This window comes from Leptodactylus fuscus, chromosome 9 (genome assembly GCF_031893055.1).
Source record: "Leptodactylus fuscus isolate aLepFus1 chromosome 9, aLepFus1.hap2, whole genome shotgun sequence".
In the NCBI taxonomy this organism is placed as follows: Eukaryota; Metazoa; Chordata; class Amphibia; order Anura; family Leptodactylidae; genus Leptodactylus; species Leptodactylus fuscus.
The window spans coordinates 44,414,573-44,427,174 of NC_134273.1; the positions used below are offsets into that span (position 1 = coordinate 44,414,573).

The 12,602-nt window shown below is 41.3% G+C and overlaps 1 protein-coding gene across 2 annotated transcripts in view; it reads right to left on the bottom strand.

Annotated features, from left to right (window-relative positions):
• The window catches only part of GTPBP1 (GTP binding protein 1), a 144,317-nt gene that overhangs the window by 118,816 nt on the left and 12,899 nt on the right, over positions 1-12,602 (bottom strand). For both annotated transcript variants that reach the window (XR_012717456.1, XM_075286833.1), the window contains exons 3-11: positions 11,382-11,562; positions 8,100-8,448; positions 7,266-7,389; positions 6,041-6,155; positions 5,698-5,842; positions 5,267-5,449; positions 4,307-4,442; positions 3,559-3,737; positions 1,505-1,687 (exon numbers count right to left, since the gene is read on the bottom strand). Coding sequence is in view for 1 of the 2 variants with exons in the window: in XM_075286833.1 (XP_075142934.1) it covers positions 1,505-1,687; positions 3,559-3,737; positions 4,307-4,442; positions 5,267-5,449; positions 5,698-5,842; positions 6,041-6,155; positions 7,266-7,389; positions 8,100-8,448; positions 11,382-11,562 (1,595 nt within the window). In the remaining variant the exon portion in view is untranslated. The remainder of the gene's footprint in view (positions 1-1,504; positions 1,688-3,558; positions 3,738-4,306; positions 4,443-5,266; positions 5,450-5,697; positions 5,843-6,040; positions 6,156-7,265; positions 7,390-8,099; positions 8,449-11,381; positions 11,563-12,602) is intronic.

Consider the following 12,602-nt stretch of genomic DNA (forward strand, 5'->3'; position numbering starts at 1 on the left):
TAAAATCACCTCCATTAAAAGAGTTGTCCAGGAATTAAAGGTTTCTGCCAGAAGACCAGAGAATGAAAATATAACAATAAACCTATACTTGCCTGTCCCCCATGGTACCGATGTAAATCCTCGCCGAACGTGATTACAGAGGCCAATCAGCAGCCTAAGGAAAGTAGGCAAGTGACGTTCTAGTTCCTTTCCTCTGGTCGCCGATTGGCCTCATCTGTCATGTGTGCTGAGGATTTCTGCCAGAACAAGTTCCTGGAGCGGACTCCATCCCCACCCAACCTTCCCCAGCCTCCTGGCAGAAATTTGGAATTCCTGGACAACCCCTATTTAGTCTGTTTGGTCAAGAAGGAGGGTACTAATTATAATAGGGGGGTGGGGGGAATCATAAAAGAAGGCTGTTTGCTAAATTATGATATATTGCTATATTTTCACCTTACAGATTAGATAGGTCATATGACTGACGGCTTGCCGGCAGTCATTTTAAAAACCCATTCATTTCAATGGGTTTTTAAAGGAAACAGCCGGTGTCCATATGCAGCCTCTACGCTGTGAAACAGTTTTTTTTTTTTTTTCACGGACACAAAGTTGAACATGCAGGATTATGTGTCTGTGCAAAAAAAAAAAAAAAAAAAAAAAAAAAAAAAAAAAAATGGTTTCATGGCGGAGAGGCTGCATACAGACACCGACTGTTTGCTTTAAAAAACCCATTGATATGAATGGGTTTTTAAAATGACTGCCGGCAAGCCGTCCCTGAGCAGTTTTGCATGTCAATTCACACGACCAAGTTTGAGCCGTGAAACGCAGTCCGGGTGTTGGCCGAATTTGCCAGCTTGCCCCTTATGCCAGGGGAGAGACTCCTAGAAGTATAATTATTGATTACAGTATGGGAGCGCATGTTTCTGGCAGCCAGGAACTCCTGGCAACATAGATAAGTATAATGCTAGGAGTCCCTTCCGTGCCATAAGGTTCAGGCGGGTAAATCCAGCCAACAGACAGACTTAGTTTAATGGCTTAAACTTGCTCATGTGAATCATATATGATATCATATACAATTAATATGTCACATTACAACATTCAGTTTGTATTTAAGTTGGGTCTTGGTAAGAGAGGGCTCTGACAGACAGACATAAGGTGTGCCAGATTTATTAAGAGACATGAGCTGCTTAAAAGGTAGTCTTAAAATCAGTTTTTGATTGATTCCAAAGGTACCTTTGTTATCGTGTTCTGGTGCTCCAATGCTCAGAAATTGGATAAGAGTCAGCACACTTGAATCTAACGTAGCACCACAACCGCATGTCAAGACTCAATACTTACAGAAAACAGAATTTCTCAGCATTGGAGCATGGGCTCACAATAATAAAAAATATATACGATTTTAAAGACTTCATCTCATGAAGATCCCAGGAGGGCTGGTTTTTCTTTTCTTTTACATATATATGAATGAATTAATGAAATGCTGGTCTTAATAAGTGACCCCCAAAGTGTTTTTATCTTTCCCCTGTACCTGTGCTGGCAGTGGGGTTGCACCGGAGGTTGCCACAGCATTAGCTGTGGGGGGAACCTCATCCGTTACTGCTGCCCCTGGGCTTGGTTCATCCTTCTTTCCAAGCGGGCTCTTTTTGGTGGACTGCATCTTCACTTGTTGTGGCTTTGAGTTCATCGGCAAGTTGTTTGTGCTCTGTAACAACTAGAGAATACAAATCAGAGATGTTATATTATGGTTTTCTTAGTTATATGCTTCATTATATACTGACATACTATTATGTCAGCAGTAGGAACTTGGTCCCATGTATTGACAATAGTACATCATGAAGATTTGATTTGAGTTTGCTCCCCTCATCAGCACTGCTGCAATTGCGGGGTGCTGATGGGTGGCCATGGGGACAGGGTAATTGAAGAACCCCATGTCACTCATATGTATTTCAATACGGGTTTTAAGTTTTAGGAGTGTTCAAACGTAGGAATTTGATGCTGAATTTGAGGTGGAATCCATCTCAAATTCCGCCTAAAATCAGCATTACATTAGTTTCTATGGGAGGTAGTAGCAGTTTCTTCCACTAGATAAAAAAAAATAAATAAAATAAAAATAATAAAAAAAATTATATATATATATATATATATATATATATATATATATATATATATATATATTATACATACACACACTCACCGGCCACTTTATTAGGTACACCATGCTAGTAACGGGTTGGACCCCCTTTTGCCTTCAGAACTGCCTCAAAACGATGCTCAATTGGTACCAAGGGGCCCAAAGAGTGCCAAGAAAATATTCCCCACACCATGACACCACCACCACCAGCCTGAACCGTTGATACAAGGCAGGATGGATCCATGCTTTCATGTTGTTGACGCCAAACTCTGACCCTACCATCCGAATGTCGCAGCAGAAATCGAGACTCATCAGACCAGGCAACGTTTTTCCAATCTTCAATTGTCCAATTTCGATGAGCTGGTGCAAATTGTAGCCTCAGTTTCCTGTTCTTAGCTGAAAGGAGTGGCACCCGGTGTGGTCTTCTGCTGCTGTAGCCCATCTGCCTCAAAGTTCGACGTACTGTGCGTTCAGAGATGCTCTTCTGGCTACCTTGGTTGTAACGGGTGGCTATTTGAGTCACTGTTGCCTTTCTATCAGCTCGAACCAGTCTGGCCATTCTCCTCTGACCTCTGGCATCAACAACGCATTTCCGCCCACAGAACTGCCGCTCACTGGATGTTTTTTCTTTTTCGGACCATTCTCTGTAAACCCTAGAGATGGTTGTGCGTGAAAATCCCAGTAGATCAGCAGTTTCTGAAATACTCAGACCAGCCCTTCTGGCACCAACAACCATGCCACGTTCAAAGGCACTCAAATCACCTTTCTTCCCCATACTGATGCTCGGTTTGAACTGCAGGAGATTGTCTTGACCATGTCTACATGCCTAAATGCACTGAGTTGCCGCCATGTGATTGGCTGATTAGAAATTAAGTGTTAACGAGCAGTTGGACAGGTGTACCTAATAAAGTGGCCGGTGAGTGTATATATGCGCTTGTTATTCAGAATTCCCACTGAAATGAATGGATGGTAAAAAATACATCTTATCCATTGGCACGGAACTTGGTCCTGCCCAATAAAGGCAAAATATAGTGGTGCTCTTCAAATTTCATGTGAAAATCTACATAGTTTTTTGTCAAAGTTTTAAATTCCTTTCATTTTGGAGTAGCATTGCAATGTATTCTAGTAGCAATTTCGCCACCTAGTGTTCAAGTCGTGCATGGGCCAAGGAAAAATGTCAAAGAAATAAAAAGGTGTGTGTATGGGGGTGGGGTGGAATATCCTTTAGTATCAAACTAGGCCATGTTCTTAATGGGTGAACAGAGCTTCCTATACTCATTACATTTATTTGTTTAGTGCTTCAGGCAAAGCAAAAGAATTTGAGTAAGGGCCCTAGAACACACATGGGTAATCCATAAGAAAGAGCAAGTAATCATGGTCTCATATCATGATAGATTGCGGAAGAGGAGCCATATGAAACCTCTCAGACACTTTCGCTCAGGAAATAATACCTTAGTTATGGTGCCCACAGCTTTGGTTCGTCCCTCTCTAAAAACCAGCCTTTGGTCTATATGCAAGTACTCAGGAGTCTTAATGAATCTGAAGTGAACTGTAGCTTTGTCACCAGTACGTAAGCAGTCGCGGCTCATGCTCAAGATGGTGGCAGTTTGGCGAATACTTCCACAATGTACTAAAAGAGAACATCTCATTAGTGTGTATTAGAATATATAACACATAAAGGTCACCAACTGAGTAAAAGGTTAATTTTTCACTTAACAAGTGAAAGGAATGAAAACAGATATAGACAATTGAAGTATATAATTCTGGCCTCAGCATCACTTAAAGGGATACTATCTTTCAAACCCCTTTTTTTTTTTTCCTAACACATCGGCTTGCCCTAAGCCTGAGGCCTAGAAGTTAGAAGCCACCACCAGAAGACGCAGTGAAGACCTCGTTCCAGACGAAGATGGAGGTGTCGCTGGAGAGTTCTCTCGCAGCATTCGGGCCGCCCCCAGTGCTGTTTGAGCACTGAGGCCCGCCCCAGTGCTGTGAAAGAAATCATTTACATACCGACAAAAAACGGGATTTTAGACAAACGGCGGCGCAGAGAAGACAATGAAAGGTAGCAGATGACTAGCCTTTCTTAAGGCTATTCCGTCGTGTTAGAAAAGAAAGGGTTTGAAAGATAGGATCCCTTTAAGCAGACTATATAGTATAACTGATACTACTTATATTTTACAGATGGAAAAAACATAATACCCATTGCCTGGTATCGCGGGCTGATCGTGGTTGGATGATGTAAAACCAAGATCTCAGCTTCAAACTCCCAGGATGCCTGAGGATTAAGCCGTGGGGAAACCATCACCATGCCCTTCCTGATAGAAGAGCGTTTAATCTAAAGAAGATGAAACACAGTATTAGAAGCCTGGGATATCAATGCAGTGCCACCAATAAGCAGAACACTAAGTTCACACTAACATCGCGCTTTGTTTTTCTGGTTTGGATGAGGACCCAATGGGTGTCCATTGTTTTTAAACAATGCAGTGTGCAGGACTTTTTCGTCTGCAGATTTCAGGAATACATTGCAATGGGGTCTCTTAATGGTTAACATAGCCTTAACTATTTTGGACTGTTCCCGCCTTAAAGGGGTTGTCCCATCACAAGGATCCTATCTATACTGCTTGTTAATATGGATGTAAGACTTTTCCTAAATTCACTGCTTCAGCAAAACTGCTTTGTTTGTCCATTATCTTACTTTATTCAATTCTTTGTGGCCACAGCCCTGACTTAGCTGCTCATGAGTCAAGTGATGTATCTGCTGCTCTCAGGGGGGAGGAAGGAGGGGCTAAGTGCAGGGGAGCGAGCCTGTGTATCTAGCTATTCCTGTGTCTACACCACGTGACCTAGCTTCCTGTTAGCAGATAGAGGAGAGGAGCTGCTTTCATTTCTTCTGTTCTCCCAGTTATCAGGCTAGCTAATTCAATTGTGTTCATTATGGCAGAGACAGGCAGTCTCTGTATGTAACACAGAATGGAGTTGCTGCTGCCTGTACTTCATAGTCCAATATGGGTGGGCGGAGCTAAACGGCAGGTTGCATGTGAAACCCCGCCCACCAAATGATGCAAGAAACCAGGAAAAAAGAAGATTTTACAGCAGTAAAGACTGATGAGTATGTGACGTGGGAATACCCCTTTAAGTTTTTCTTTTCTGGATACTCACCTTCTTCAAAGCAAAAGATGCTGTCTGGCCACCACGTACTTCTTTAACAGGCATTCGCTTTCGATGTATTGACTTCACTGCAATTGATGTAAAGTTTCCCAGGGGGTCTGGTCCTAGCAGCAGCAGATCATTTAGCTTAATCAGGCCCCTTAAGGTCGTTCCAGACACTACAGTGCCCACACCCTAAAGAAAGATACATTAAGAGCCACTGCAAACAAAACTGACCCCAAAACTTCACGGAGAACACAGCCTTACAATTATTCTTCTATAGTTAACACACAATGCCAATAACCATTACATGCACTGTACTAGGTGCTCTATTTTTTGGACATTTTTTTTATTTTTAAATAATTGGTGTGTGTACCCACACATCTCTGAGGAGTCTATAACACATTCCTGCTTCTTCTGTACAGAGATCTCTTTGACCTTACCGGTACTGAGTAAGTATCATCAATCTGAAACTCTGCAGGTTCTTCCTCCCTGGAGCTAGTACGTGGAGATAGTAAATTAAGGAACATCTTAAGGAGATCCAGATTCTCCCCTGTTACATTTGAGATCTGAAAGATCGGACACATCCTGTGAAGAAGGTTATAACAAGTATAGGTTAGCATCACAACAAAAAAATGCAACTGTAGCACTGCAGACAATACTACCAACAAACCCAATAAAATAGACTAAAGAGAATGTGAATAAAGTTTAAAAATGCTACAAATCCCAAAGTTCCCTCCGAATTTCAACACATGGGGAATATCCATTTTTACTAGAGACTTGTACCTTTCTGAGCTGAAGTTGGAAGCGGTGACAATAACATCATCTTTGTTCTGAACCAAGACTGGGATCTTTCTGCAACCAGGAGACTTAAGAAGCCTCTGCAGCAGCTTCAGGGTTTCTACAAAGTTAAACAACCCAAAACTTTATTTGTAATTTCTTTACAGCAAATGAAAAGTTGTTTTTTTTTTTTCATTTGGTTTTATACAGAAATCAAGGGACATGTCAGGAATTCTGTGCTTGGAAAACCTGACCTGAACACCAGCATTTTAATCCAGTTGGTACACAGATTTTGTGATACATGAAGATTTTGCAGCAGATTTTTACCTTTTTCATTCCACAGTAAAATGTAGATTTTTTTTCCCCACCATATGGGCACATGTCTGAATGAGGCTTTACAGGACATGATTGCTTCTACAGTTTGATATGATAGCAGTGAAGAGGTCACCAACTTCCTAGTCAAATTTCTCAAGTGTTCTAAAATATGGTTTTCTTACATGTAAGGGAGCCTTCACACGATGTAACGCTGTGCTCATTCTGATCGTAAAAACACGTTCAGAATGAGTGCGTAAAAAGCAGCTCCCATTGACTTGAATGGGAGCCGGCATATGTGCGCTCCCCATTGAAATCAATGGGAGGCTTTTTTCCCTATGCTTTCAATGCATTATGCGTGTAATACATTGAAAGCATAGGGGAAAAAAAGCCTCCCATTGATTTCAATGGGGAGCGCACGTATGCCGGCTCTCATTCAAGTCAATGGGAGCTGCTTTTTACGTGCTCATTCTGAACGTGTTCTTACATCGTGTGAAGGCTTCCTAATAGCCAACAACAGCTTACCCATGCTGAATTTCACGACTCATTGCTACCATAGATCATGTGGCAGCGGTCACGCAATTTACACATGTTCAGTACATGAGCAGGTGCAGGAAATTCTGCTGCCTGTATCTGGCTGAATACATTCAGCTAGTACACAGTGTTCAAATGGTTAAAACCATGTGACCATTGCCTAGTCCACTAAACCATACATAGCTGATCCACGGGAGCAACAGTCCTTGAAACAGTCCTTGAGTACGGGGTAATAATAATTGTTGTTTCCTGACATAACCAATGTATGATCTAATGGAGGTGCTGAGATCTAATGCTTCAAAACTGTCACCTCAGCAAAGACCCCATTATGTTAAAATTCAACTGGAAATTCATGTAGGATATGAAGTATTACTATTTTTTTTACCTTGCAATATGTTTGATGGACACATGTCAATCTTTGTTACTACTACAAAGACTGGGACGTTCAAAGCCAATGCCAGACCCAGGTGCTCCTTTGTCATACCCACAATACCAGCATTACTGCCCACCTAAAAAATTTAAAACAATTCTGCATTACAGGCCATCATTATTATTATTATGAAATAGTCGCATACCTTACATTAGAAATAAAACAGCACCAAGTCTTGTTGGAGGCGTCAGAATTTTGTTGAAAAATTACAATTAATAATCCTGTGCCCGTATACTGTTTGTATTTAGGGCCCCAAGTCCGGTACCTTCAGCTCCAACAGGATTATTACCTTAGAAGACACCAGGAACGAGCCCTGGACACCTCTCCAGTGGCTGCCAGTACACGTGCATTGTGCCACTGAAGATCACCCAGTTCTCCATTTGCTGTTATGCATAGATATAAACAGTAGAACTTCACAATGCAGATCAGACACAAAAGGTGACCCAAGATTATTTTATGGAGCTTACAAATATTTGCCAAAATATGTCAGGAGAGGAGACAGAGCCCCCCTCTAACAGTGCTGTGTATCACAAATGATTGGGATTAAAATCCTCACAATTTCGTATATATAAAAATCGGAAAAAGTGACGCAGGCTGCATAAATAGAACAATGAAAGATATGATTTCCGGAGACAGTTTAATTATGCCAGAAAACCGACTCATTTCACGAACAGCAAACTATATTCAAAAGGTGTCCAGTAAGAAAGGAAATAAGAATAGGGTAAAAATTAGGTTCAATAAAAACAATATAAATAAATGGAATAGCACAGACACCCATTATATTCTCACCATGAGCATACAGAAGTCTGGCAGATGGCCAGTCATTCCAAACACAGTGGTCTTCAAGTATTTTTCATGTCCAGCTAGATCAATAAAAGTAATGATTTTTGAAGACTTCTCGCATATCTTGGTCCACTCCAAACTTCCACCATGACTGTCTGGCTTATTGACAACATGACCATGGCTATCAAATCCTAAAATGTCGTTGCCAACACTGCTGGTGCGACCCGACTCAATCTCATGTTTGTGCCGAAACAGCTTCTGCCTGGCAAAGCCACGCCCATTGTCCAGTTCTCCATGAGTCAAAACTCCCAAGAGTGTGCTTTTTCCAGCATCCACATTACCTACTACAGCAACCCTATTAGAGAAAATAAAAGGGTACAGCTTTACCACTATATGAATACTGTAGTCATGAAGCTATTGAAATGGACATTACATTGCACTGACATCTTTGGACTCCAGGGATCAACTGTACCTCATCAGTAATGTAGTTCTCAGCTCAGCAGGTAGCCAGGAATTTCACTGTGCAGGGAAAAAACAGTGAAACGACAGCAGTGCTTAACCAGGTTTCTGTAGGGGCTCCCTGAATCACTAGGTGATGGCCAATCCCAGTAATACACCAACAGTACTGTGCAAAACCCCTTGGAAAGTGTACCTGGAGTTAAATAAGCTTCACAGTTCTCCATGCTGTACATGGAGGCTTGCTCCTCAAACTGTGCTGCAGACTTTGCTTTCTTCCAAATTCACCCAACTAACAGGAACTTTCTACCGTTGCTTGCAGTTTTACAGATACAGGCAGTATAAAGATACCCCAGATTTATCATCCAGCAGCAGTCACTGTGATAAATGTGGGGTATTTTCAGACCGTCTTCGCTTGTACTGTTTATTACCAAATCTGGACCACTGAGTCTATAGAAAAATCTGGCTTCAATCAATGGCAATGCTGCTGTAATCACAAGACCTTATCAATGAGCAAGTTCTCACTACAGAAAGCTTGTATTTCAAAGTTTGGCTATATTAGTTAAAAGGTAAGGGTCACCAGGAAATGACTAAATGTTTAAATTACATTTGTAATTTAAACATATTTTGCAAGAATTTTTGATGATACTCTTCAATTTTCAATTCCAAAAACAAATTCAAATTCTCAAAATGTCACTGCACAGAGGGGGGAGTAGAAAAGCTGTAAAATCACCTCTCCACAGAAAATAGGAAGTCTCAGCTTATTATTTGGCTTAGTTGCCAAAGTCAGAACTGCAGGCTTTCTAGGGATTTTTTCCTCTAATTCAGACTCCTCACCAAAAATTATTTAACAATATGTTTAACATAAAACTTGATTAAAAATTTAGGTCACTTCTCGCGGCACATTCCCTTTATGTTATTTTCTGTAACATACAGTATCACTATCTCAGCAGGAAGAACAGAAAGAGCTGCAGAAAGAGGTTCAAGTGTCTTAAAGGGGGTAAAGCACATTATTTGCACTGGTTATGCTTTATTATAACAGTGCAGAGGGTAACAGGGGAAACCACAACTCCTGTTCCTCGGCTTCTGCTCCAACTTGATGACATCATCACCTCTCCAGCCACCGCGTCATGCTTCAAGAACACATGAGCCTACACCTAAAATATAAGCAATTCTTTCTACTGTCTATAATAATAGCCCCCCCCCACAACACTTCTAGGCTCTCTGGTTTACAGCCTTTTTTTATGCCAGATAAGCTATGCTTAAAAGAATCCCGATTTACAGAAACTTCTAATAGGTAATCAGAACTTATAACAAGCTTTCTTTCATTAGTGTTGGTCTGGAGGTCTAGACACCGAGACCCCACTCCCAACCTCTGTAGAATGAAGCTGGCAGGGTGCCCGGTACTGAGTATAGCAGCTGTCTTTCTATAGGCTTCTGTGCTTCTCCTGTACACTAGAGAGGTAATGCTGAGCTCTTCCGAGAAAGTCTGGAAAGGCTGCAATACAAACTGAACAAGCAGTTTAGCTGCTACGGTCTGCCAAAGATTGGCGTTTAGAACCCTGATCCAACCAGTGAAAACCTCTTATATTTTGAGACATAATTCTTTTGTAACAATATTTTATGCTTTACAAACCTCAATCTGTGACTGGGAGGTAGCCCCTTACACTCTGTTTTGAGACAACTTAGTGATTCTAAATGAAAATATAATCCACTTTATTAAAACATGTACTTGTTTGCTGCTTGAAAAACTTCTGTAAAAGATCCTGCAACTAGGAGTCTCCCTACTAGCTAATTTGCTGCTCACTCCCTGTTACTAAGGAAGATCTGTCAATAGATACCATTAAAAAAGCAAGACAGGTTCGCAGTGAATGCAGGGGAGGGAGGGGCTGGGATTTCTTCACACAGTGACTGGAGAAGGAAAGATTCCACACGGCTTTCCCAGCTTCTACATTGCGCAGAAGATTCTCACAGGTCATACTGAGTACTTTTATTTCTGAATAGATAGATGCTTGTGTTATTACTGATGATATCTTAGTCATTGACAGTATGCAGCTTTCCTTATTGTTATCAAATCTCTCTTTTTCTGTGTCAGAGATCTGTTTAGTTGCATCATAACCTGGATCTTAAGTCCAGTGTTCATGGATCTTCTATATGAGAGCCACTAGGGCTTTTTACGGCACTTTCCTAGTTATGGTAACTCCTAGCAAAATTAGGCTAGGTTTGCATATTTGTCGGAGTCTCCACGTCTGGAGGTTCTGCCAAAAATTTCAGAGAATAAAAGTCCTGCACAGTATAAAAATGGCACCCACTAGACCTAACCATAGTCTATGGGTTCCGTGGGTGACCACTGTTTTAGCGGATGGGCCCTCTTTCACTTGCGTCCACATGGTGGACCAGAACAACAGAGAGCCTGATGCAAGTGTAAACTTAGCTTTACAAGCAAAAAAACTCACTTACTGTACCTGTATGTAGTATTTATAATGGATGTGTGTTGTGGTGGTGGTGGTGGGGTGGGGTGTGGGGGCAAACTGTACACCCCCAGCCATAGACAAAAATTGAAAATGTGCAGCAGACTTAATTGACATAGCAAAAAAATTAAATATACAAGGCCTATACAGCCAGCGAACAGATTGCCCAACAAAACCCTGCAAATATTTAAACTTCTAATGAAAAAACTCAGGAGTCCTTTAACTACTGTTCATATTGGGAGAACCACTAAAAACATCAATTAGGAAAATCTTCATGTCAAAAATGTGACCAGGCCACAGTTACAGTTATAAAGACACACAAATATAATTTAGCAGAAGCCACCTCACCCACAAGTCTCACCTTACTTCCAAGAAGTCATTATCTCCTACACATTTGCGCACCAAATAGTCTCGAACTTTGCCTCCAGCCTCCTGGTGCTCTCGTAGTAGGATCATATCAGCACCAATTTGCTCTGCCATGCTAGTTACTGTAGCAACAGATGCCTCCATATCAGCTTCATTTAGGCCATATTCTGTCCCATCTGAGTAAAGGAAAAAATTGTTACATGATCAAACATATGACGTGAATCGTGGACATGCTAGTTTGACCCCCCCCCCCCCCCCCGTTATTATATTTTTCATATGCCATGGGACAGCTACATAATATTTTGAGATGTTCAGTACCCAAAGACAAACATGGTGCTCATACAATAAGGCCATGTAAGATTATATTATATATATATAAATAAAGAAAAAGTATGCAAGTATGCCAAATGGACAATACTGGCATAAAGCTAACCCATATACACCTATGACTACCGTAGACTACCGTACTGTATAAGTCTCAATACTTTGCGAGTCAGGTGTCCGATGTAGTGACCAAATGTAGTGTGAACCTAGTCTATAAAGAACAGTTGAAAGAATAATAAACCGTAGCATTTGCACTACTCCAAATGGGACACTTGACTCTCTGGTAAGGCTCATACATCAAGTCCCAGCAGAGAGCAACATTCCTGTTTTAGACTGAGGCCCCAGGGTTTTTTGCTGTTGTTGTTGCAGATTTAGGCTTGAATTCCGTTCGGGGATTCTAACGAGTGGAAACCCAGTGGCCAACATTATAGCCTATGGGGTACACTGTTAACCGTTTTGTAAGCAAATTGGGTTTCTGTTTTTCGGTTCCCCAAGCAGACCCGAAGAATGGAAATCCTAACGCAAGTGTGAACCTAGAGTCAGCTGCGTTCTTTTGAGCTAATGCCAAGAATGGTTACAAAAAGGAAAATATCTTGGAAGTTCTTACACATCTCCCTTTCGCTTAATCCACAACAACAAAAAATAGCCGCCTTTCCACAACGTGGGGCCTCAGCCTTAGGCTTGGTGCATCTAAGTTTGCATGTGTATGAGGGTGTATGTGCATCTTTACTGCAAGTCTAACGACTCAAGTAGCAGAATCACAAGGATCAATGATGCTGTAAGTTCTCATTTTAAGACCTGTTTTTTGGGACGGGATCTGTGGCATTAATATGGAGGCTAGAATTTGTACACATTATTACTCCACAACAGTATAGTATGCACAGACAGCCTT